Source organism: Osmerus mordax, chromosome 3, assembly GCF_038355195.1.
Source record: "Osmerus mordax isolate fOsmMor3 chromosome 3, fOsmMor3.pri, whole genome shotgun sequence".
In the NCBI taxonomy this organism is placed as follows: domain Eukaryota; kingdom Metazoa; phylum Chordata; class Actinopteri; order Osmeriformes; family Osmeridae; genus Osmerus; species Osmerus mordax.
In genome coordinates this window covers 19688423-19712431 of record NC_090052.1, presented here as the reverse complement: position 1 = coordinate 19712431, position 24009 = coordinate 19688423, and the positions used below count along the sequence as shown (strand labels likewise).

The 24009-nt window shown below is 42.0% G+C and overlaps 4 protein-coding genes across 5 annotated transcripts in view; 2 read left to right on the top strand and 2 right to left on the bottom strand.

The window, feature by feature from the left end:
• The window catches only part of ttyh3a (tweety family member 3a), a 29084-nt gene extending 18046 nt beyond the window's left edge, over positions 1 to 11038 (bottom strand). The window contains exons 1-2 of the mRNA XM_067232833.1: positions 10180 to 11038; positions 5641 to 5810 (exon numbers count right to left, since the gene is read on the bottom strand). Of these exons, the coding sequence (XP_067088934.1) occupies positions 5641 to 5810; positions 10180 to 10305 (296 nt within the window). The 5' untranslated portion in view covers positions 10306 to 11038. The remainder of the gene's footprint in view (positions 1 to 5640; positions 5811 to 10179) is intronic.
• A 581-nt stretch (positions 11039 to 11619) lies between these two features.
• On the top strand, positions 11620 to 18418 carry snx8a (sorting nexin 8a). The gene is made up of 13 exons (XM_067232832.1): positions 11620 to 11641; positions 12353 to 12480; positions 12994 to 13123; positions 14293 to 14483; positions 14864 to 14984; positions 15204 to 15340; positions 15458 to 15538; positions 15662 to 15822; positions 16006 to 16135; positions 16214 to 16282; positions 16392 to 16541; positions 16786 to 16935; positions 17059 to 18418. Exons 1-13 carry the CDS (start codon positions 11620 to 11622, stop codon positions 17149 to 17151), a joined length of 1563 nt encoding a protein of 520 aa, XP_067088933.1. The 3' UTR covers positions 17152 to 18418.
• Positions 18419 to 18606: 188 nt separating this feature from the next.
• Positions 18607 to 19749, bottom strand: nudt1 (nudix (nucleoside diphosphate linked moiety X)-type motif 1). Of its 2 annotated transcripts, XM_067233370.1 has the most exons (4): positions 19638 to 19749; positions 19329 to 19488; positions 19103 to 19248; positions 18607 to 19008 (listed from the first exon to the last, which is right to left on the bottom strand). In XM_067233370.1, exons 2-4 carry the CDS (start codon positions 19478 to 19480, stop codon positions 18836 to 18838), a joined length of 471 nt encoding a protein of 156 aa, XP_067089471.1. In that variant the 5' UTR covers positions 19481 to 19488; positions 19638 to 19749; the 3' UTR covers positions 18607 to 18835. The 2 variants fall into 2 exon arrangements, with proteins under 2 accessions (XP_067089471.1, XP_067089470.1); XM_067233369.1 differs by lacking the exon at positions 19638 to 19749 and having other exon boundaries at positions 19329 to 19619.
• A 303-nt stretch (positions 19750 to 20052) lies between these two features.
• Positions 20053 to 21030, top strand: mrm2 (mitochondrial rRNA methyltransferase 2). Its single transcript, XM_067233286.1, has 2 exons — positions 20053 to 20362; positions 20559 to 21030. The coding sequence occupies exons 1-2, from the start codon at positions 20062 to 20064 to the stop codon at positions 20987 to 20989; spliced, it is 732 nt and encodes a 243-aa protein (XP_067089387.1). The 5' UTR covers positions 20053 to 20061; the 3' UTR covers positions 20990 to 21030.
• Positions 21031 to 24009: the final 2979 nt, after the last annotated feature.

Sequence of the window (24009 nt, the reverse complement as noted above, 5' to 3'; positions counted from 1 at the left end):
CTTCAATAGCCGCCACAATCAGAGCCTCCCTGCTTACTGAGAGACTGCAGAGCCAGCCAGGCCAAACAATGGCCTATTGACCATGTGGCCACTCTCAGCTGGAAGCATCAAAACTGAAGGGGCATTCCATGTGCAGACCTGCTTGTTGGACAGTCCATTATCAACATCTGACATCACATGAAGAATAGGCACCATGTAGAGAGAGATTCCTGCCTGGGACCAGTCTTGCTTTTTACTCCTATGGCTTGTAAATTATTTAAGGCAGTATGTGGAGACCAAAAACAGAGTAATGCATGATGATGGTCGGGTCGGGTCACATGACCATGAAGGCTACAGCTAAAGCACTGTGCGTCCACAAAGTCGATGGGGTGAGAGAAAAAGATCACCCAGTCGTCTTCCAGGCACCCTAAAACAGGGTCACATGTCTTTCTCCTGGCCAGTTCCCATCATTCCTGTACGTGAGGCAACAAAGAGTTTCTCTGCAGTTCAATTGCACACGTAACAGACTCATCTCTCATTCCTCCGCCATGCTGCCAACCACATTACATTTACATTTAGTCATTTAGCAGACGCTCTTATCCAGAGCGACTTACAGTAAGTACAGGGACATTCCCCCTGAGGCAAGTAGGGTGAAGTGCCTTGCCCAAGGACACAACATCATTTGGCCTGGTGGGGAATCGAACCGGCAACCTTCTGATTACTAGCCCGATTCCCTAACCGCTCAGCCATCTGACTCCCTCACATCTACATAAGAGTACAACAAAAAGCAACCCCAACCTTCCTGAAGGGGTTTTTCCAGAACGTCCACATTCCACAGACATGTTTATGGCTTCCACTTACAGCAGATGAAGATACGAACGCATAACGCTCACGCAACCTCCCTCTATGCCGACAATATTCCAGGGCTGAAACGGCTTACGCCTGACTGTGATTGTAACTGATATCCATAGTCACAGCTAAAACAATTTTACCTTTTGATTAATCTCCTATGGACTTGGCAACCATGGCAACCCTTTGAAAGCTAAGTGAGAGAAAACCGTGACCCCCCCGGGCGACAAACACACTTAGTCACAACCATCACAGACGTCACACTGGATAAAGTGCTTTAAAGACTGTGAAACATGAAATCAGTCCCAGCCCAAAAAATCCATCATATCAAGGCAGGCAAGTGACTACAAGTACAGGCCGGAAACTGAAGGCTGTAAAGTGTGTTCCAGTAGTTCACCCACACAGCTCTGATGGTTCCTGAGACAGCCTCGTCCTCGTGGACACCGGCTGGATTTGTGGGTTGCAGCAATCTGGACAGAGGGACTAATGGACACTAGCCTACTTTAACAAGGTCTGAGACTGTTAGGCTCATGGAGACATTCTACACACGCAAAACCTAAGGTTCATCTTCCCAGGAATAACGGTGTGAAAATCACATTAGGATTTCACTTATTTGTCATATTACAACAGCAGCTATGCAATAAAGCCCCCCTGGGTTGTTAGGAGGTGGTGGGAACATGTTTTTTTGTCTCATGCTGAAGGTGGAGTCTTCTGGTAAATAAGTTATTAATGACCCCTTTACAACATCTTTTAATCACACATGAACCAGTGTATTGGGTTCAAACACTCACAACAAAGTAGCATGATCCTTTTGACCTTCCTAAAACTCTGAACAATGAAAACGGGCAAGGGTGAGAGAAATTCCTCCCCTGCCACAATAATACAGAACAGTGACATAATAACTACTGTCTCAGCCATTGTTACGGTCGCCTTCCTTCTTGGCAGACTTCAGACCCTTAGGAGGACTTCCTAAGCCCTCTTTACACTGGAAGATCACCTCGCGTCACGGAGAGTTGGATCAAGTCCTGGCCTGCTGGAAAAGGGAAAGCTTCCAGTTCGATGGGCTCCCTGTCTTGTGTGCATCCTGCAGCCAGTGAGTGGATGGCACTTCTCATTTCCTTGAGTGGCTCAAATCTCTTGGGCTCACACTCTGAAGGGCGACAAAGGTGAAGAGGAGTGGTGTCTGTGCTCAGGGGAAACAAAGCCAGCCTCCACCTTTGGGACGGGTAGCCAGTGGAAACGTGTTAGACACGGACACATTATATAACAACAAGCTTTCACTTGGATACCAATGAAAATGGCAGACAATAGACAAAGTAACCAGCCTAGATGATACCTTTTTTTTTAATGTGTGGTTTATCTTAAATCATATTTTACAGTGCTATAATACAGGTTAAGTGTGCCATTGACATAACAATGACTGGTAGGGGAATGTACTGTATTGCTGGGGGTTAGGCATGTAGGTCTTTGACCACAATTGTTTGAAGATTAATTAAAATCCCTCTGCTCTCTAAATCATCTCTCAAATTCCCACAAACAGGAGCTCAATTCAGTCATTGGTGTGGTTCGTCCCAAACAAACTACTAATTGCTTTCTTTACTGTCTGCTTTAATCTCTTCTCGCCTTCTCTTCCTTCCCATTCTCTCTCACACATACAGACCAACACATTGGGATTGCCATGCAGCCCACGTGCTCATCAAGCCTCCATGTTCTTGTGTTCCACTCGCTCTAAACTGGCCCCAGCTGAATCATCCCAGATAGCTCTTGACTGACTCCACCACAGCCAAGTGGAAACAGGAAATGGAAAGAACCCCAGTGTTAAAGTGAATTGTACAAAAGCAGGAAGGCAGATTCCACAATCGAATGAGTCTGAATGTCCTGTTTGGTTACACAAAGGACTTTCAGATAAATGAATAATGGGAATGCGGGACTTTTTAGAGAATCTTGGTCGTCCCTGCATTCGTAAGAGATGTTCCTCCCTTGGTAGTCGTGTGGGAGTTCTTTGTGGTCCTTGCATCTCACACGCCTCTTGAGAAGCTGCACGCAAGGCTTCTAACATGAGAGTTCAGTCCCTACGGATTACAGACACACTGCAGTTCAGTGCAGATAGGCTTTTTTTGTGGGGTTCTTATTTCAGAGACCACCTTAAGTTGCACACAAACGATGTTGAAATGTGCGTAGGCTGTTGGGCTTTTCCTGCTGTATGTAACACATGCCATACATTATGGTACTGATACTGATACCAACATCCTAACATCGCACTCAAGACACTGTAAGAATCAAATAAATACAGACTCCTAATTTCTATACCATATGGTCCACAGACGGACCGGATTACACATGAAAATATGGGGGTGGGGGAATCTTCAATTTACTCTTTGTCCTTCCTCTGTCGCAGAGCAAGAATAAGCAGAGATCCTATAGCTGGCAGACACAGTACATAGTATAGATATAGTGTATCCGTCTGTCTATACTTGCCAGGGGCTGCGCAGACGAAGAAAGCGTAATCTCAAAAGTAGAAGCACTCTGAGGAAACAGCTTGAGAAGATTAAAAAGTGTTTACTTGTTTGGGTGGGCTGGGCAGGAGCTGAATGTGGAACAAAGCTCAGGTTTACTGAACTCCAGCAGAGAGAATACAGCGGGGCCGAAGGGGGGCAGAGAGAACGATCTCGCCTCGCCGGAGAATGAGCTGCTATCGTTTGTGACAGCAGGTCTGCATGGCATGACTGGTTCAGGGGCAGATTAGATGAATGACTAAAGACAGCAGACTAGACGGACGAGGTCTCATAAGAACGCAGGTCCCCGTTACGAACCCCTCTCCGCTACCATGACAGCCTATGGAGCGGTCATTAAATGGCAGACTGAGTTCACCCCTGCCTTCCCGACACTCACCAGAACCCACCCAGGACATTTCACAGAACCCAGAGAGCCTAGCACAAAGACGTCATTGTAAATTCATGATATCCCTCTTGTTGAAATGGTCAGCCCGCCTTCCCTAGGGAGAGATTCTCTCATCGTCGATGAGAGGAGAGCAGTGAGCATCAACACTCCCTACGAACACACATGGGAGGAGGAGAGATCCTTGAGGGAGGCAGTCTCTCCTTTGTAAACGTGGGTTGATGGATTCCTCCAGGAGGGCTGGGGTGGAGAGGAACTCCAGGGGGTTATCTGGATGGCAGCCGGTGCTAGGCTCTTATCATGACTCACCGGGGACAGCGGAGACAGCCAGAGCTCCATCAGGCTCCTTCAGGCCCATCAATACAGTTCAGGGGGACCAAATAAGTCATATCTATGTCGGGGTTACTTGAACGAGCTGCAGGTAGTGCAAGACATCCCTCAGGTGGGGGATGAGATGGATGGATGAAGGAGACTGTGCCAGGCTCCTGTGTCCCAGGTTGGCCTTTGAGATGGCATGTTTCCATGGAGACTGGGTGAGAAATGTGTGTCTGTGCCACACACAGTTGTGGTGTGTCGTGTGGGCATGTGTAGTTCGTCAGTTTCTCTTAAGTGTTCTTTGCAACCGTGGAGCACATTTTTTTGGTGTGTTTTTATCATTACTGAGTAAGTGTCGATGCCTGAATTTAGTGAGAGGAAATGTTTTGAAATGGGCATGTTATGTTCCTTAATTTGACAAACAGATGTTCACCATACAAATGATTTCACATTTTCACAACCATCTTTGCAACAATCTTCTGTTCAACTTCGTTGGGTATCAATTCACTGTCTAAACAGAATGGATGTCCCGTTTGTACTATGAGCTCTCAGTCATAACAGAGCTCTTCCACTTTTATGGCTTTCATAAACAAATCAATCCCACTCCCAGCGCAATTAACTAACCTGAATTTAATCATCCATTATTCAATAAGTCACTGATAAGTCTGAAGGGTCATCATGTATCCTCATGTTTGGCTATACATTTAGGATGTAGAACAGCAGTCTAGTCCCTCTTGCAGTAGATTTCGAAGTTGAGAGATACCACACCAGGAAGAGTTATTAAAAGATGCTGCTTTCAGCAACACCAACTGACAGCTCCAATGAAGTTTAGAGAAGATTAGTTCTAAAAATACTACCATCTCACTCCAGTACGTCTTACGTTCAGGCTGCGGACTGTTTCCAGTGCAGCCCACTGGTTACTGTCACACCACAGGCTACACTTCGCCTCTCCCTGCTTCGTAACGACAACAAAGTATAGCCTTTTTATCGTAGAATCTAATAAGAAGACATTAAAAAGAGTTACAAAATATTAGACCTTCAAACATCTCAAATATGACTGTAGATTGTTAAAATAAAATGAGGCACTGCGATTCTTTATGTATCCCCCATCCCCTCCCCCACCCCCTCAAACCCAACAGTAATATTGTGAATCACCACATAATATATGCCACCCCAAGGAGAGGAAGTGAACCAGGCTGCGTCAGTCTGTTTGTGTTTCTAACAGCGCTCCCCTCAGAACTCAGCCGGCAGCAGAGTCAACAGCTCATAAACCTCCCCGCCCCCCCCCAGGCAGATGAGCACAACAAGGTCTGTCGGCCGGCCAGTCACCTGTGACACTGTGGGTGGTGCTCGTCTATTTCTGAGGAGCCCTGCTGACCAACCCGGCACCCCACTGGGTGAAGATCCCCCTGGCACACACCAGGAAGGCCTATTAAGCAAAGCTAATCAGGGAGGTTAGAGTGGTGGGATGGGGAGGGGGTGGTGGTGGGGTCGCTTATAGCCATTACGTAGAGAATCCATGAAGGGACGGTCCACTCATTGCCAGCTGTGTTTCTGGGGTACTGGTTTGCCGGTGGGACCGGGTGCATGGGGACTCACCTGCAGACCAGCGTGGCGATGATGACACACCAGGCCGTGCAGCAGCAGTCGGCGTTGGGCTGCTCCTCGCTTTTCCTCCGCCTGCAGCAGAGCCAGAAGGAGTAGAAGAGGAGGAAGAGCAGGTCCAAGGCCAGGCAGGCAAGGGCCACTCCTCCCAGGAGCAGGATGGACTGGGGGGGGGGAAGAAGGAGGATACTGTAGGTTACAGTGACATGAAGCTTTCAGCAAGAGACCTCAAACTTCCTAAACAGATGGATGCTCTATGAGAAATAAAGAGTGGGATCAAACACATAAACCGGGAAAGACAGGAAAGGCTAGAGGTTATAGGCAGTATTGAATAGGTATGTCTTGACCTCTTGTGCGGTGTGCAGGACCAAACAACATATCGTTTCAACACGCTGTTTAATAACCTCTGTTTCTTCAGACAAAGGTGCGCATCTATGCTAGTGCTAACCATACTGTGTCATGACTGTTTAAATTCACCAAGGACAAGCCTTTGATAGCTGAGAGAACCACTTTGTGAGTGTCCTCCTGTCAACCATGAGCTTCAACCACTGAGCTTTCTCTCAGGTCAAAGTATCAGCGTGGAACCACTGGGACTGATAAGTGGTGACTTAATCTCCAGGTTCAAAGACGGTCACCACATTAATCTCCCTTACATCCCCAGGCAAATCTCTACAAGGCTATCTCTGAAGTCCCATAGTCATTGACTGGCCGCAACCTTGGATGAAGTTAAAATCACTTCCTCCCAAGCGAGTTAATGCTTTCTTGAAGTGGACGTAAGCTTAGCATGATGCCAAATATTCTCATTTGTGCGTACCCAGTGAACTCCTGTTTCCCTGCGAGCATTTTCAAAACAAATGCAATCCCGAAACTCGAAGGGGACATTTCCTTTCAATGAGTGCCAAGCCTGTCTTACCTGCTTAATGTGGGCATAGGGGGTGTGGAGAGAGCATTGTGTTCGCCTAATAAGCCAGAGCAGAGGGCTCGGCGGTTCTTTACGTAGAAGGTTAGAATGCAAGGGTTTGTGCGAGGAACACATTTTTTCCAACTGAAGTGGAGAGTCTCTCTATGGCGCTCTGAGACCAGGGCACCTTCTGTAGTGCGTGTGGGTGGGCCATTTGAAGCGAGTTGGCACCACTTAATACATGAGTCACCATCCGCCATGTAGACGATCATTTGCATCACACATTATCATCTCAAGTAATAAAACTGCCCATGATTTGCATTAACATGGCAGACATGATGCATGATTCAAAAACTTTGGGATCTCTGATGGCTCAACGAGAATGCATCCAGTGCAAGGGAAGAATGTTCCTGAACAACAGCCCCTCTACTCCTATGCAATACGAAAAAAAGGAAACTGTTATCCAAAATGCAAGACAGCCCAGTTCCCTTCAGGCAAATGTTAAATAAGGATCTAATATTAGATGCCGGGTGGCAGTCTTCCGTTCCGCTTGTGGACTGCTGAAGGAGAACAAAGGCCTCAGTTTAAGAAGCGCTGTAGATAAAGGGAAATGAAGGATCTATTTACCCAAACCTCAGACACTTTTAACTGACTGCATTTTTTGTCTTCTCTATTTAGCCAGAATAATGGAAAATAAATCTGCCCTGGCTGAAAGGCAGATGTCATGGGCCCAGATGCAATGTAGGCATCTTCCCAGTAAACCGTGAGAATCAGAATCAGAATCAGAATCAGAAAGGGATTTATTCGCCATGAAAGTTTGCACAGACAAGGAATTTGCTTTGGCAGGAAGGTGCATACAATAAACATATACCTAAAATTTAAATATGTGGACTAACTATACTAAGGGTACATAAACTAGCAGGGGGCAATGAAACGCCAACATGACAACTGTAAGAGAAAACTAACCTGCTCCATGTAGGCCTAAAAAATCCACACAAACAAAATATAGCACAAGTATATTGCATAGTTGGCCCAGCCAGCAGGACAGAGGGTAATATGTAGGTCAAACAGAGCCCTCTCACGTTTGTGCTCCTTTGGGGGAAGTGGGGCGGGGAGTTGACTGTAATTACAGATTTTGATCCAGGTTCTTTTGTTTTCCAGACTGGTATATTAAACAGGAAAATGCCAGAGCTCTGGTTCTCTAAACACAGCAGCATCTCAGTAAAAGATCAACTAAGCGGTAGGCCTTTGGTGAATGGAGGGTTCTCCATTGAACATTCTATAGTTCTCTGCCCTGGAGGAACACCTGACCTGAATTACCGAATCTGACTAAAGCTTCATCCAAGGCAAACCATCCAGTTATAATCTGTGACATGTGCCATTGAACATGCCTTGAATATGCTCCGTCCAGTCAACTGAATACAGAGGGCTCGGCATGTCATATGCTACTTTTAGACAAAAGAGGCCTAAATGGAAATGGTTTCTTGTGCTGCCTTCGGGTCACATGACCCAAAGGTTCATAACGAATCACCGTTGTGTTTACCCAATTTTACCCAATACAAAAACAAATCAAAATAATTTTCTTTTAACCATTGCAATGTGGGGGGTCTGAGACAGCCCGACAGTTAAAAGAAAATGCTTCACTTTGTTTTTGGAGGAGGTAAATTTGTCGCAATACGATGGTGGGTCACAATGACTGATGGGTCAGAATGACCCGAAGATAACACAAGGGTTAAAAAGTAGCATTGCTGAAAGGATCAGTCAGTTTCATCTCTCCTGGAATAACAATCCCTCTGGTGTCACTGTGAGGCTACAGCTCTTAAACTTAACAGAACAAATAAGCTTAACCTAGTTCCTCTTCCTCTTTCCACTAAACGCCAAAGCATGTCTTTACTTGACACTAAAGTAGCCCTAATTAAGGCGTCAGTTGAAAATGGTGCTCTGCAACAGGAATCTCTCCTGCTTCACTCTGACCACCACACAAGAGATGAGGGGTACTTGTCTTCTCTCATCACCCAGAGCAGCCAAGCTGACACCCCCCAAAAATGCAGCTCTCCTCATGTGAATCACATGGGAGCCAGGGGCTTGTCAATTATTCAAGATGCCTGACGTTAGTCCTTGAACCTTGTATCTTAATGGGGGACCAGAAGTGTTATCAGCCATCTCATTAGGTTGTATGGTATTTGGATGATTCCAAGTTCTTCCAAAGCATATTCAGAATAATTATATACACATTCTGGGCCCTGGCCTAGCTTGATCAAATTGTAGTTTGATGTGGTGATAAAAGTCTGAACGGAAGGAAACGTCCTGACACCTAAATAGCAAGAGCCAAACTGGTAAATTCATCCCCTTTCAATTGCCCACCGTCAAAGTAATTTAACTTCAAACCCTGCAAAACACCCCAAACGATCCCAATAGACTTGGGCGATGGCTGTTAAAAAGAGAAATGGGGCAGAGTTCAGACGGATAAGAGCATCAAAGACACATTGGATTTAGCATAAGGTTGAGCTAAACCCTTCACCAAATGTGCTGACAACTCCTCTTCGTTCTGACCCTGTGCCGAGCTACAGAAGGCAGGGGGGACCCCTCCCCCATCCTCAGCTGTGCAGAGCGCCCTGCTCTCATCTACTACGCACTAACAGGCTTAACCCCTTTCAGGCTATGGCAGTGCCCGATGATAGCCAATAGTCTGAGCTTTCATGCAAGTGTCTCTCCAGTGGCAACTTACCGCTGCTATGGCCTGAACCTTAAGACAGTCTAGTTGATGAAACATAACAGGTGAAAATAAGTGAGGCTGAGGGGGAATTTATGAGGTCTCCCTGACGCTGAAGACAATAGAAAATACTTTGTTACTGCTGTAGGGGTCACAACTTAAAGGTTAAGGTATTGACCCCAAGGTCTTGTGACCATGAAAACAGGCTTTGTCATGTGAAGGCCTGAGGAAGATAGACAGAATGTCTGTCCGAAAAAAGCACAGCATATTCTTTCTCTTTTCTGTCTGATGCTGACTGATTATCCTGTGCCAATGAATGAGTAATTCTGTTGATTTCCTTTTTTCTTCCCACGTTAACCTAATCCAAATCAGGCAATTTTATAGTCAACACAAGCCGTCAGAGCCATATTGGTGGCTACAGGCCACCTGTTCCAAATCGTGTCCATTCACACAGCTATCCTCTGGTGAGAGAATCCAGCAAGGAATTAGGCCTACCTATTTCCTCGAGAGACATACTGTATTTTTCTTCAAGTTGGCCATGGCTAATTTCTGGGTTCTGCTTTTGTTCTCAGCTAGTCTGTTGACTTGTTCCTTCGGGCCCTATTAGTACACTAACAGCCATTTCATTTTGTTAGGACAAAACATCTATGATAAAAGACTGGCAGGAACCAGCATGCATTTTGTGCAGCCCACAGGCATTGGTTTGAGAAATGCTGCAGGATTTAGGTTTATCACGATACCAACTGTTTTGCATCCTCAAGACTTAAATAGATGTAACCCAAGTTCAAAACAATGGTGGACTCTGCTCTAAAGCCCATCAAGTTATAAACTCACCTGTGGTAGGTCCGTCTCACAAATGAGTGTGCACGATATAAAGTTGTTCAACTACTATAAGAAACAGTGCAAATGTCCGACATACCTGTTGATATGCTGAGTCCTCGGGGCGAAAGTCACTGCTTGTCTGTTCGAATTGCAGGTTAAAGTGGGGCAGTCTGTGCAGCAGGTTCACCCACCATGGTGGGGAATAGTTGACCACCGCTGCCATGTTTAACAGTCTGTGAAAGCGTCTGGAAAGCCGTTGACAGTAATAACCAGTGTAGAATAGTCGGGAGTCCAATTCTTTAAGTTCTTGTAAACAGAGTGGACAAGAACCAAAAGTAGTAGCAACCTAGCTACCTATCTACTCTACTATCTATTAGATGTGCACTGCTATGTTCAACTCAGGTAAGATTATGCTATTTGCACAGTCCAAGTTCCACTTCCATTTTCACTTGCCTTTGGAAATTGATTTTATGTGATGTTTATAGATTATACATATTGTAGGTGGCAACATATCAAAGTGCCTTGCAGCAATATCTATCCATTTCTGCCTTCCGATTGCTCGGCGGATGACGTATGACAACTGACTTCCCAACCCATCAACCAACTCGCTATTGCTCGCTGTATTGTTTCTCTACTCACAGATCTACTCGAATATCTTCCATTCCTTTGCGTTTCCGTAACTTTATTTGAATGTCTAAATTGCCCTTAAGCCTTGTGCGTGTCGTTCTCCTGAGTTCTACTGATGATGTCCTTGTACTGTTCTTGTGCAGTTCCTCCTGGGCTGTTAGCCAGCAGGCTAGCTAGCCATCCGCGAGTCTTTTTCTTGTTCCACACTGGAGCTTCTTTTATTTTATCCACATAATTAGCAAACGGCTGCTTCTTCGCCAGTGTAGTTTTAGAGTTAATGTGTTGATTTCTGATGAAAGTACCCGAATAAGAGATCAGAATCCAGCTGACCGTAGAGAGACAAGGACGCTGAACCTCACCATGAACTAGCTAGCGGTCTCTTACATCCTCCACAACACAAGAAACTCGGCTCCTCCTCACTCCGAGGCTGCCCTGAGCACTTCTGCTGCCACGGTTGTGTAATACTGCCCCCTGGTGTATAGTTTTGGAAGTCACAATTTCAGACACAAAATGAATAAATCCTGTCCAAGTTAGTAGACTATGGTGAATACAAAATATAGGAAGAGTAAGTGAAAACAAACCCATTTAAAGCATATATATGTTTAGAAGTAATAACCACATTATTACTTCGTCAAGCACACACACAGACACGCGCGCACATTTTTGTAATTTGTTACTAAGTGTTGAATGGTAGGCTAGCTACTATTCGGCCTCAATAACAAAAAAAATAATTAGTTGCTCAAATGTTTTGTATGTAGCCTACTGTTTCACAAAACATAACGTTTGTCAAATAAGTAAAATGCTCACTGCTACTTTAAGAGGTAAGAAATTCCACGTTTTTTTTTTTTTTTTACATTTTCTTCAGGAAATCACATGGAGGTGCTGTCGTGCTCACATGACAATCTGAACTATGGCAGGCGAGATCAATGAAGGTAACTTGCATGCCAAATATACGCTTATAACATGCCTGTACATATTTTTGCGTTATGTATTTTGGTCATCATGTATTCTGACATAGTCAAGCTGTCAAGATAATCTTGGTTTCTTAAGACTAGAGACAGGGCATCGAAAACGCACAGCGCGTTCTCATCCAAATGTCTTGAGAACGGAACCCTTCAACTTGGTTCAAATATAACTTTGTTAGAGCTGAATGATGCAAAACAGTGGTTTCAACCTGACATAACCATAATTGGTGTATTTAACTAATGTTGTAGTCTATTATGCACACCTGTCAAACGTTTAGCCTACCAGTTGACCATGGCACCAGTGAAAATGAAGACAGTGGAGACCAATATGCACTTAGTATATCATCTGTAAATGTTCACGGGCCAGCCATGGCAAAATATTCTCAGAATATACTCCTTTTCCCTTGCCGTGATGCATGACAATCATATTAAGGTGAAGTTATAATTGGACAAGATCCCTTCGCATAGCGTTCCTTGAGTAGGCTAATTAATGTACAATCGTCCAACACATCTTCACTTAGTTCAGTAGTATTGTAACGCTTTGATACTGTGCACATGATATATCACTTAATTTACATAGGAACAGAAGGTTTTATTTGTAAAACTTTTGCCGTTTTGAGGGAGACCACTTGTATGGGTTTGTAACTGTCATAACAGACTGTGTTGATCCTCTCCCAGGATCAGTCCCTCCATACTACAGGGAGGTGTATGAGGCTATTTGCTGTAAAACAGACGAGCGAGTGCAGTCTGAGGTGTTCCAACGGTTGCTGAACAGGACAGAGTTACCCAAAGCTGTGCTTGCCCAGGTGGGTAGAGAGCTAACCAAGGAGGAAGCTGAACCTTGTCAAACTTGCATTGTGCCAAGGTTCTTGCATGAAATTGTTGTAATACGGAGAAGCATAATTTGACAAGAAATAACAAGTGACATTTAATATCAAGTTCCTTTTTAGGAGTTATCTGGATGTTAGTAACGAATTGAGTTAGGTGTTAGAAATTGGCACTACAGATCACATTTAGCCTCAGAGTAATTCTATGGCATAATTATCATCTTAGATTAGATAGACAGAGCAGGTGTTAGAGCTATGCTTGTTATGGAAACCATGTATGGTGCACATTATTAATTGAAACTCTTAGATGTATTTCAGTTGTGAATTTGTGGTTCAATTTCATCCACTCACTCTGCTCTAACTCTGGATTACGACTGTGCACATGGTTGTGTTCTGAATTTGTCATGAATTCCTTTTACTGAATGTAGAAAACGGTTGAATTCAGACCTTGTTTTGACAAATCAAGTTATGTATGTTCTGTGTTGGTTCTAGATTGCTGAACGTATTGAATACACTGAAGGATTCATAAACAAGTTGTCCCTGTATAAAGCTCTGGCACTGATTGCTCTTGCTCAGCAAGGAAAGCAACCTAGCCTGAAACTCCTGGAGAATTGCATTCAAGGTAAGACCCAAAATGTTTTAAAATTGCACACTGTCATAAACATGTTGCTTAATGAGTAGTTTAACCATCTATAAGGATGAGAGAAGTGCAAACCTTGTGACCTCTATAAACTGCAAGTCTGCCATCTTTTTAGTAGACGGTCTTTCTTGTGATTTGATTTGTTTCTTATTTCAGATGCTATTCTACTAAGAAAGTGTAGCCTAATATGTCAATGAATATGACTCAATACATTTGGCCTTGAATGAGGAATGACATAAACAAAGTTTTGCTGCCTTTTATTAAAACATTTTACCCCAAGACCTAAGAGTGTTGTATGTTTTGGGCCCGATTCCCAGAGCGCTGCTTCCGGGAATATTCCACCTCCGCCTACATGTTATTGTAAAAGACATGGCTCAGCACTTCTGCAGCACACTTCTCTCTGGATGAAAGTTCATTTGCGTGTCTAGATTATACGTAAACACTTTTCACATTCTTTGGCATGGTTTTGTGGGGAGAAGAATGGTAGCCTACGGTGTGTTGGTAGCCCATGGTATGTTTCACTGTTTAGGCCCAAAGGTCCTCTGTTATTGTGTTAGAGAATAGTAAAGGAGGAGTCTTGAGGATACGGAGGTAGCCATTACCCTGAATATAGCTCTGACTCGTGACTCTGTTCCAAACCTCTATGATTATTTAAGGCCCTTGTGTTATTTCAGGTGATGCCAATATGGCAGCTAACTGTACAGATTTGAACTGATGTCACATTTCAAGATGGTTTCCCCTTTTGTCAGGTTTGGACTGAAAAGGATCCCATGTACAGCAATCAGTTATCATTTTATATGGGCACTTGCATTTATTGCCAACAATAAAAATAAAAACAGTATCAGGCGAAAAGCATTGATTGTAAGATAACTGTTGATTGCCGTAACAATCACTGCTTTAAATAAAAATTATATTCATCTTATGTGTTATACATTTACATTTAGTAGACGCTCTTATCCAGAGCAACTTACAGTAAGTACAGGGACATTTCCCCTGAGGCAAGTAGGGTGAAGTGCCTTGCCCAAGAACACACCGTCATTTTGTACAGCCAAGTATCGAACCGGCAACCTTCTGATTACTAGCCCGATTCCCTAACCGCTCAGCCACCTGACTCCCTGTTATCTACCTTAATATCACGTTGTACTTCACAGAGCTGCCAAAGCCCCAGCTTGGAGAGCCGAAAGACTTGCAGACGTTGAGGATGCAGCCAGTTCAGGAGAACCCTCTCACGGTGTCCCAGACCCTGAGCAAGCTGCTGGCCACAGACAGTGTACAGGTGGAGCTCATCCCTGAGAAGAAGGGTCTATTTCTTAAACATGTGGAGTACCAGATCACCAGCCAGGTAAGAAGAAACTCCCACTGATATGCGTGAGACCATCATGTGTGTATTAGATTATGTAAGTGTGTTGATTTGTTTTTTTATTTTTATGGTAAGCTCAAATCCATGAGATAGACATATTTTATCAATCCCATTTCCGAGGGTTGTAATGGGTTGCAATACTTATCATAGAAAGTCCCAGAGTGAAAGTATACAACCATTACATTGATTACACAGGAACCCTCACGGGAACAGAAGCTGTGTTGTTTCTGTGCAGTGAGCGTTCACAATCAACTTGAAGCAAAGCAACACATACCCATTGTGTATATTTCAGTTGGCTTTCCAACCAAAAGTGTATACATTTGAGTTATATATATTTTACGTCTGTTGTTTCTTATACGTAGCGTTTCAAGATATCAGTTTACCGACGATACAGTGATTTCGATGTCTTCCATGAGCTTCTGCTTCAGAGGTTTGCCTACAGAATGGTGCCTGCACTTCCACCTAAAAGAATGCTCAAAGGAGGTAGGACCTTTTGACTTACTGATTATCCACTTCCTATTGAAGATGGGGCATCTGCTTGGTTTGTTACTTGCAATGACACTCTACGTTCTTTGGCATAGCCCAGTTGTAGTTGGCAATGCAGCAGTCTAAAATGCTAACATCTCTTTTCCTGTGAAGCCGTCCAAATAATGCCATTTAATGGTGTGTTTAAAGCTTTACCTTTTGACCTTTCGTCCACAGTCCTGAACTCCATGTCTGAGCGCGAGTTCATTGAGGGAAGGCGGCGTGCTCTATGCCGCTTTATTAACCTGGTGGCCCGACACCCCTTCTTCTCTGAGGACGAGCTGGTGAAGACCTTCCTCACCTTCAATGGCTCGGTATGTGCCCGCTTTTCTTCCCTTTGCCTGGTTCTACAGTAGGACTTGGGCCATGGAAGTCTCTGCTAGGTAGTGTGATGGTACTTAGTTGCGTCAAACTTCTCCCTCTTCCCACAGGAGGTTCAATCGAAACTACGTGACGCTTCCAAGAAAATGGGCGATGAATTCATGACAAATAGAATTTCAACCCAGGCAAAGGTTTGACACAATATGACATAACATATGCTTACAGAGTGTTCTGCAACAACAATGAATACAATGTGTAGCTAGTGCCAGTAATGGATCTCCTGGCTGAGTGGTTCGATGACATCTGTGCTGCAGGAGTATCTCCCCGCGGATATTCAGGCCCAGTTTTCAGCAAGCAGAGAGTTGATCAGAAACATTCACAACAGCTTCGTCAAGCTCCGTGACAGGGCAGAGAGAATGGCTGAGCGCTCCAAAGAGAACGCAACAGACCTGCTCATGTTTGGCAGAGAGCTCAGGTACTGTACCACAGCTTTGTTTGGTTCACCGTAAACTGTGTTGCACGAAAACAGATCCGCTCCTCTTAAACACCCACCACTCCTGTTGTATAACCAGTTTTGGTAGTCTGTGCATTTATGCACCCTTTTGAGATTGCCATTTTCAGTTCATTTAGCTTTTTCAATCATGGGCTTTTGTTGCAGCACATTGGGCTCAGACGGTTCACCCATCCCTTCCATGGCTTCCTCCCAAAGCACCTGGGGTACTCTGCGTCAGTCTCTGAAAGGCCTGTCTGTGGAGTTTGCTCTGCTCGCTGACAAAGCTGCTCAACAGGTGAGGACCACATCCCTGAACTGGGCCACGCTTGATCTATGATTGGTTTTGTAAAACGGTCCTTTTTATTTCCTTTAGGGGAGAAGAGAAGAGGATGATGTGGTGGAAAAACTCAATCTGTTTTTGGATCTACTGCAATCATACAGAGTGAGTTTGTAAATCAAGTGAAAAGTGGTCAATCTTGTTTACCACAGAAGGCTATGTGATACACAGCTATGTACAGTGGATTTGAAAGCCTCGGTGTTGCTTCCCTTAGGACCTGTGCGAGCGCCATGAGAAGGGAGTGCTGCATGAGCACCAGAGAGCCCTGCAGAAGTACAGTGTGATGAAGAGGCAGATGATGAGTGCCACAGTGCAGCCCAAGGAGCAAGTGTCTGTGGAGCAGCTTGAGTCACGTATTGTACAGGTACACATTATCCTCACAATTAGGGAGCTTTGCTCTTAGTTTATTTTCTTTCAAATGGCATTTTCCTCCCTCAATAAATCTATACCAGGTCATATACTGCATGTAACTTGTCAGACTGTATCCTCTGTGACGTTGTGAAGAGAGAGCATTCCCCATGACCAATATCTTGGAATAAACCAAAATATGATAGGATGTCTTTGAGAGTGGTTGATTTATATAAGTAATCTGGATCTACCATGAACAGCAAGAGAATGCCATTCAGACCATGGAGCTTCGCAACTACTTCTCCCTATTCTGCCTTCATCAAGAGACCCAGCTTATCTTCACATACCTGCCCATCACGTCGCATATCCTGGGGGCTTTTGTGAACTCCCAGGTCCAAGGACACAAAGAGGTGAGACTGTGCCCTCGCTCAATATCTTAACATCGTACTGCCCATAATGTCCTTTGAGTATGTGTTTAAACATTATGTCTGTGTATAAATAACTTTTTCTTTATATGTTTTTTTTGTGTGTAGATGGGTGAGGTGTGGAATGATCTCCAGCCAAAGCTTGGATGTCTTTTTGGAGCAAATAATGGAATTCAATGTCTTTCTCTAACACCCCAGTAGAGTTATAATACTAGTACTCCAAAACATTTCTTGAAGTAGTTGATAATGAAGATATCCTTTTTGCTTTGGCTATCTACACATACAGTTGTTAAAGCTCTCAAGTAACTGCTATTTAACAGTTTTTGTAGCATATTGTGCCTTATGAAACTGTTCTTGCATCATCACTGGCGTTCCATTAAATGGCCTGTCACCACACTAAATGTAAAGAAGATGGCTTCTAGGGGCACTTGACAGCACATGAACGTGCTTTGATCTTTTGACTTTTGTAAAAGTATTCAATATTGTGGTTGATAAATCCACAAGAAAGCTGGTTTTGTCTGTTTAAATGATACCTGTATTTTGTTACTGTATCTTATTACTTTGTAATAGCTCACTGTTAAATGAGGTAATTTGTAATGAACAGTTTTTTTTTAACATAATTTTGTAAACTAAAGTGTTAAAACAAGAAGATAAAGGTAAATGTAGGCTACTTGTAAATTCAAGTAATTGAGCTAATTGAAGATATTCATATTGACAGTGTTTTATTTTTCTTATAGATAAAGCTGTATGATATAATTTTGTTATAAGATAAATCCTATTGAATCATAACAGGGCATGCGGTTTCTGAAATTTACAAGAATTTCTCAAATATATCTAAACCTTTATATTTTTGATACACATGCAACAATAAGATCTTGCTCTTGTCTATAGATCATTTTCTTTCTTGAGTATAAGTGTTCTGCACTACATAATGCTGACCGTCTGTTAATTGTGTCTTCACATTAGGGATTGCCTGCTTTTGTAAATGGCGTTGTCTGTCATGTATAACCTAAACAATTAGAATAATCTTCAAATTCCTGGTTGAAACTGAACTGAATTATTTCATATGTTGTGATCTCAACTCCATGCTTGCACCTCGAACACAAGACTAACTACAGGAATGTAACTAATGAGCTTGTTTTTTTTAATGATTTATGGCTGTATTTACACTATCAAGCATTGATTAACACACCAAAGACGCACAATGTAGTAATCTGAAACCGTCATTAGTGTAAGAAGTCTTAAGTTTGGATCAAATTAAGTGTAGTTATTTATCAGGTAGACAATGTTATGGTGTTTTGCAATGATTATCTCTTAAATCTCCAGTGTTTACCTGTAGGTATGTAATATAAAGAAAACTAGCAAAGAGGTTTTTTTTAAGATGTGTATAATATTCATAATATATACAGTTATTTTGGATTCTATATTAAAACAAAATGAAATCAAGAAAAGATGACTATTTCTTCAACAATAAACATCATTGACCTATGCACTTTTTGTAAAGCTTTCTTGTCAGTGGCTTTAGATAAAAGCGTCTGCTAAATAAATAAATGTAAATGTAAACATCACAATCTGATACTTTCATTAGTTACAGTAAAATAATGACAGAACTAAGAGGCTGTTCAATTGAGTGTTTCATAAAAGTATTGCAGACTGTTGACAACTGCTGAACATATTTTAATTGACACATGAGTTATTGTTGTACAGTTGTTTTACAGTTTTACTGTTACACATTGTACAGGATTCATTTTTAGATTATTATAAAAAGATTGCTCAAATGGCACCGAACTTCATAACATGACCAAACTACAGTGGCTACACTGCAAAAGAATATAGGGTGTACTTCAGAAAGAACATCTGTTTGACCTAACATAAATGACTGTCTCTATATGTTCTCCACTTCCTCTAGCTTGTGGTCGATGATAATGTCATGACCCTGGAATTTGAAATACCCCAAGAATTTCTTCTTTTGCAGCATCAGCGGAAACCACATAATATCATCAGCCCACATTTTAGAGAAAGGTATTTTGTCAAAGTCAAACCATTGAGGCCTCATCTCTACAAAGAAAAAACAATACATAGTTAACATGGTCTAGCTAACAATACATCAAGCACAACTTCTAAAAGAAAGAAATGCTATATCAATCCTTACCATCTGACTCGGTCGGTTCTCCATTGTAAGTGTCAGTCCTGAAAACATGGACATCAAGCAACTCCGTTTCTCCAATGAATTCAAATTTGATATTGCCAATCTTTTCCAGCACATCCACAGTGAGGCCACTTTCCTCCAGCAGTTCTCTGTCAACAAGAGTAAAGCAGAACAGTTAAAATACAGTATTCAGATAATCTATTATCCAAGTGACATCTACTCCACTCACCTCCTGGCAGCCTCTTCAATGGTTTCTCCAGACTGAACTTTGCCTCCAAAACCGTTCCATTTCCCTTCTCCAAAACCTCTTTTCTTCATACCAAGCAGCACCCTTCCAGGTTGTACCACCATCACCAGAGTCAGCAGCTTGGAGGTAAACATTTCACCACCTAAAAAGTGGTAAGCATTACCATGTAACATACGAGATTATGTACACTAGACTACACAGCAAATTATGAATTGCATAGCTTGCATTTGAAAATTGATTTGTGTTTCATAGTGTTCCAAACACTCATTTGGAATGAAACTACATAATTACTCCCGTCTCCCGCGTTCCCGGTCGAGCATGTGATGTTTCCATGCGAAGACGTAAAGCTAACAGTAGACTTAACAAACAAAACGATTGGAGACGTACTTAAGATTAGATGTGATTTGCCCTGTCCGCATTCTTTACAGTTTGCAGAAACCTACCACCAATGTGTTACTTTCTAATATGCTCGACTCTGAACTCATACAAAACTGGATGATAAAATTCTCTACAGTTACGTTTCAGTATAATAGCCACTGTTTCAAAGGTTGAGCTTTAGCAATAAAGTTGATGGAAATATATACATACAATTTAAAGTGTTTAAGTACAATGGGATTTGCACCTCAGTTACAGGCGGAACGTTGTTTTTTTGGAGGACGTGGACTCCGAGGGAGCGGAAGCGAATTATTGTGGTAGAAGTTATCACAACATCGTGATGTGGTACTCTCATCTTCAAAAGTCGTATTTACATACCACTGTAAATATCTTAAAAAACACACCACATAATCTGAAAGGCAAGAGTACCTCTGAACAACGTTGGATAGTTCGGCAGCTCAAGGATCCTTTTGTCAAAGCAGCCCATGTGCACAACTACCGGTGTAGGAGCGCTTTCAAGCTCTTGGAGATCGATGACAAATTTAAAATATTAAAACCTGGACTAAATGTCATAGATTGTGGTGCTGCACCAGGCGCCTGGAGCCAGATAGCAGTTCAAAGGGTCAATTCTGCTGGGGCTAGTGAGTGAAATTATTGTCCATTGATTGTGTTACATGCCCTTTCATGACAGCTAACAGTGGCATCGTTAATTGGGAAATAGCCTATTGTATTTTACAAGGAGATGCCGCTGGTGAGAAATATTTTCGCACTGGTCGGCAAGATCATGTTTTCAAAAATATGTTTGCCACTGATCGATTTTCATTCACTTTATTTCAGATCAAGAATTACCCCGTGGCACTGTGTTTGGTGTTGACCTACTCCGTGTGTCACCTCTGGACGGAGCCCACTTTCTGTCCAACCATGACATTACTGACCCCAGCACACATGCTAAGCTACTTGAGCTCCTCCCAGGTGGTCAGGCTCATGTCATCCTGAGTGACATGGCACCCAATGCCAGTGGTTTTAAAGAGATGGACCACGAGCAACTTGTCTCCATGTGTGCATCATTGATTGATTTGGCCAAGAAGGTTTTGCATCCTGGAGGCTCTCTGATTTGTAAATACTGGGATGGGGCTCTCACACAGAAGCTTCATGATAAACTGTCAGCTGTCTTCCGTGAAATCCGGACTATTAAACCAAAAGCCTGCAGAAAAGAATCTGCTGAAAAGTTTTTCCTTGCTAAAATGTATAGAGGAATAGATTCCTGAATTTTCTGTAAATAAAACGCGTCTTCACAATATTTGGAGAAGTTGACTTTGATGGCTTGATTTTATTATTATTTTAAACTAGTGTTGTAAATCTAGGGTTATGGCGACTTGATTCTGAATTCTTGAAAAGCAAGATTCTCCACCAGGAGATGGCACTCTTAAGGTGTCCATAAACTGTGGAAGCGTCGTCCATTTTTTCAGTTTCTCCCTTGTCAAAACGTTATGTTATGAAGTGCACACATTATTTCTTTGAACACATTCCTCTAGTTTGGTATTTGTAATGCACATAATCTGCTCTACCAGCCATGTAAAAGTATGTAATTCCCTCATTATAGGCTTATAAAAGTAAAATGATGTGGATAAAAGAATCATGGACAACGTGACTAATGAAAAGCCTCATTCTACTAAAGCTGTGCGTCTCAGGCTCTCTTTTGAGACTGAAGAGTCTATATTCCTTGAAATTATGTTTGCCCAGTAAACTGCTATTCCGATTGCAGCTATTCACAATATGAGTGAGCTCAATAATTTGGGATGCAATGTGTTCTGGTTGCATTTTCACGATGCAGTTTTTCTCCGTTAGCTTGGATACTTCTGTGATGATACTGCTCTCAGTGTTTGAAATCATCCTGTCGTTTATGAATGGAACAAATTTATTAAAAGAGATTGCACAATGAGACGTTGGGATGTGATGGATGGATCTAAACTGGGCCTTAATAAAACACTAGAAAAGAACAGTTTACTGAACTATGGAACATTCTTGGTTGTCACAGACAAGGCCATAATATACTGTGATCTGCACAAGATTCTGTAAAGTCCTCTATATGGTAGATTAACGGTTAATTGCAATCCACTGAGTCTAATCCATATTCAGTAGATGAGGTGTTCATGTATACTTAAAAGACACCTTTGCATTTCTATGGTGCTTGTGATAATATCTTAAAAGTGATTATATAAAAAAAATCAAATATAACAATCTTACAATTTGGGTTGTCCTTAGATAATTGGTGTTACAAAACATTTCCTTTCTACAATGCTCAAAAATGTATTAACATCACTACTGAATATATGCTTTTAACGGTTTAATTTTATTCAATTAATCAACTGTTGAGGCTTACCCTGAAAATACTCTACATGAATAAATGCCCTTCAAATTACAAATGAGTTAATTTCCTTGTTGAAATCAGATTAAACCTGAAATTGAGTTTTTTGAAGTCCAATTATCCCATGAAATGGAATCTTTTAAACCTAATTAAGACTAAATTTGCATGCATTTTTGGCACCAATGAAAGAGATAGTTCATGTTAGTGTACTAATGGAATCTGCTTATTTGCTTTGCTTGGGGGAAACCTGTCGCTAAGAAAGTGATGAGTAATATCACTTCAATTAAATCATTCTGTACTTTGTTGAAATTAACCTAATAAGAGAAGAATAGCAAATCCTTTGATTAGATAGCAGCAACCATTTTGGTAAAGATGAGAACAGATGACCCATTTTTCCTGCTTATTTCTTGCTGATCATCGCTCTCTTTGATATTTAAATCACATTTTGATGTTATTCAAATACTGTGTCCAGATGACACTCACCGAAATTCAATAATGAATCATACATTTCCTTCAAAGGTACTCTAGGGCTTGGAAAAAGACAATGAATTGCAGGTTACCTCTCTTGTCTGGACAGCTGGCGGTTTGTATGTAAATATTAGTCTATTAAGCCCCAATAAAAAGGTCATGAGTTGAAGGGGTAAAAAAGGTTTAGTCAGATGTAATCATTGAAATGTTGTGTTTACCTCTTTAATCTGAAACAAACCTGTCACCTGGACCAATCTTAGGTAACTTTCAAAAATATATATATGGGAGGCACTAGGGCTTTGCAAACAAACTTTTCCCATGTATTATCAACTGAAATGTACTCTCTCATGGCTTCTTAATAAATGTACCTCCTTTGACCAGCATTAACTGGTTGCAATCATTTTCTCTTGTGCAACAAGCCTGCAGCTTGGAGATTACAAACCTTTTCAGAGGTTGAAATCAGGAAGACTTGGTTGAGGCCAGATGTGATGCTGTTTCTTGTTAATGCCGAGTTGAATGATGAATGAACCCTGACATGCTCTACGTGCATGTTTTACGTGCACCACAAACAAATTACTGTATAATTTTTTAATTTTACTATAATGGTTTTGTCCAAATGTCCTCATGTGGTCATATTTCGTAGGGCCAATGCATGTATTGGTGTATATGAGATCAACCTCAACTGCAGTTTTCTAAATTTTGGGACTGTCAAAGACGAAATGAAAATAATGGAGAAATCTCTCCCAACCATCTCACCATTCTTTCCCTTGCGTGCATGCTGAATATGGTCTTTGCTGCCAGAATGATCTTCTTCACTGATATGTTTCAAATGTTTTGGTTTCATGGAACATTGATGCATTCACAAAAGCCACGGATAATACCTCACACTCGTTGTTAAATGAAGTGAAATCTCTGGGTGAGTTTAGTCTTTTTGTCATCAATACCACATTCAGTTGAGAATATGGTTGGTTTAGCAAGGCAAATTACTCGGTGACACTGAGACCTTTGTCTTGTGGAAGGGTAGAGTGAAGCATGCCACTGCATCTTTATGCCTGGTCAGACATTATGGTTTCAAGTGTTCAAGTCATGCTTCTATCATGAAATAATGATAAAGAAATATTTCAGTGGTGATCAAATTCTTCTGTAATTTCATGTTTTTTTTTTTGTATTAATGTGCAAAATCAGTCAGGTCCAAGAATATTTTAGTGTGATTCTCATCTATGGCTGAGTCACGTGGAAGTTGAGGTCACACCTATCGATCTATACTTCCTTCTTCATTTGAGTAATATCAACATTATCAGCATTTTAAAGTTCATCAATGCATTTCACATTACTATAACCCATGTTGTCATCCGTGCAACACGTTTCATGAACTCTTTCCATGACCCTTTTTTAATTGCATGACAATTTGACAGAATAGCCCTTTAACAAAAGCTTTTTAGAACCCTCCAA

Bases quoted from the DNA above. Each gene is read 5' to 3' on its own strand.
- snx8a (XM_067232832.1), top strand. From the start codon at position 11,620: ATGGCAGGCGAGATCAATGAAG. The intron at 16,542-16,785 runs GTACACATTATC...TACCATGAACAG, and splicing joins TTGAGTCACGTATTGTACAG to CAAGAGAATGCCATTCAGAC. The intron at 16,936-17,058 runs GTGAGACTGTGC...TTTTGTGTGTAG, and splicing joins AGGTCCAAGGACACAAAGAG to ATGGGTGAGGTGTGGAATGA.
- nudt1 (XM_067233369.1), bottom strand. From the start codon at position 19,519: ATGTTACATGGTAATGCTTACCACTTTTTAGGTGGTGAAATGTTTACC. The intron at 19,249-19,328 runs GTGAGTGGAGTA...TCTTGTTGACAG, and splicing joins ATTGAAGAGGCTGCCAGGAG to AGAACTGCTGGAGGAAAGTG. The intron at 19,009-19,102 runs GTAAGGATTGAT...TTTTCTTTGTAG, and splicing joins AGAACCGACCGAGTCAGATG to AGATGAGGCCTCAATGGTTT.
- mrm2 (XM_067233286.1), top strand. From the start codon at position 20,062: ATGTGGTACTCTCATCTTCAAAAGTCGTATTTACATACCACTGTAAAT. The intron at 20,363-20,558 runs GTGAGTGAAATT...ACTTTATTTCAG, and splicing joins GGTCAATTCTGCTGGGGCTA to ATCAAGAATTACCCCGTGGC.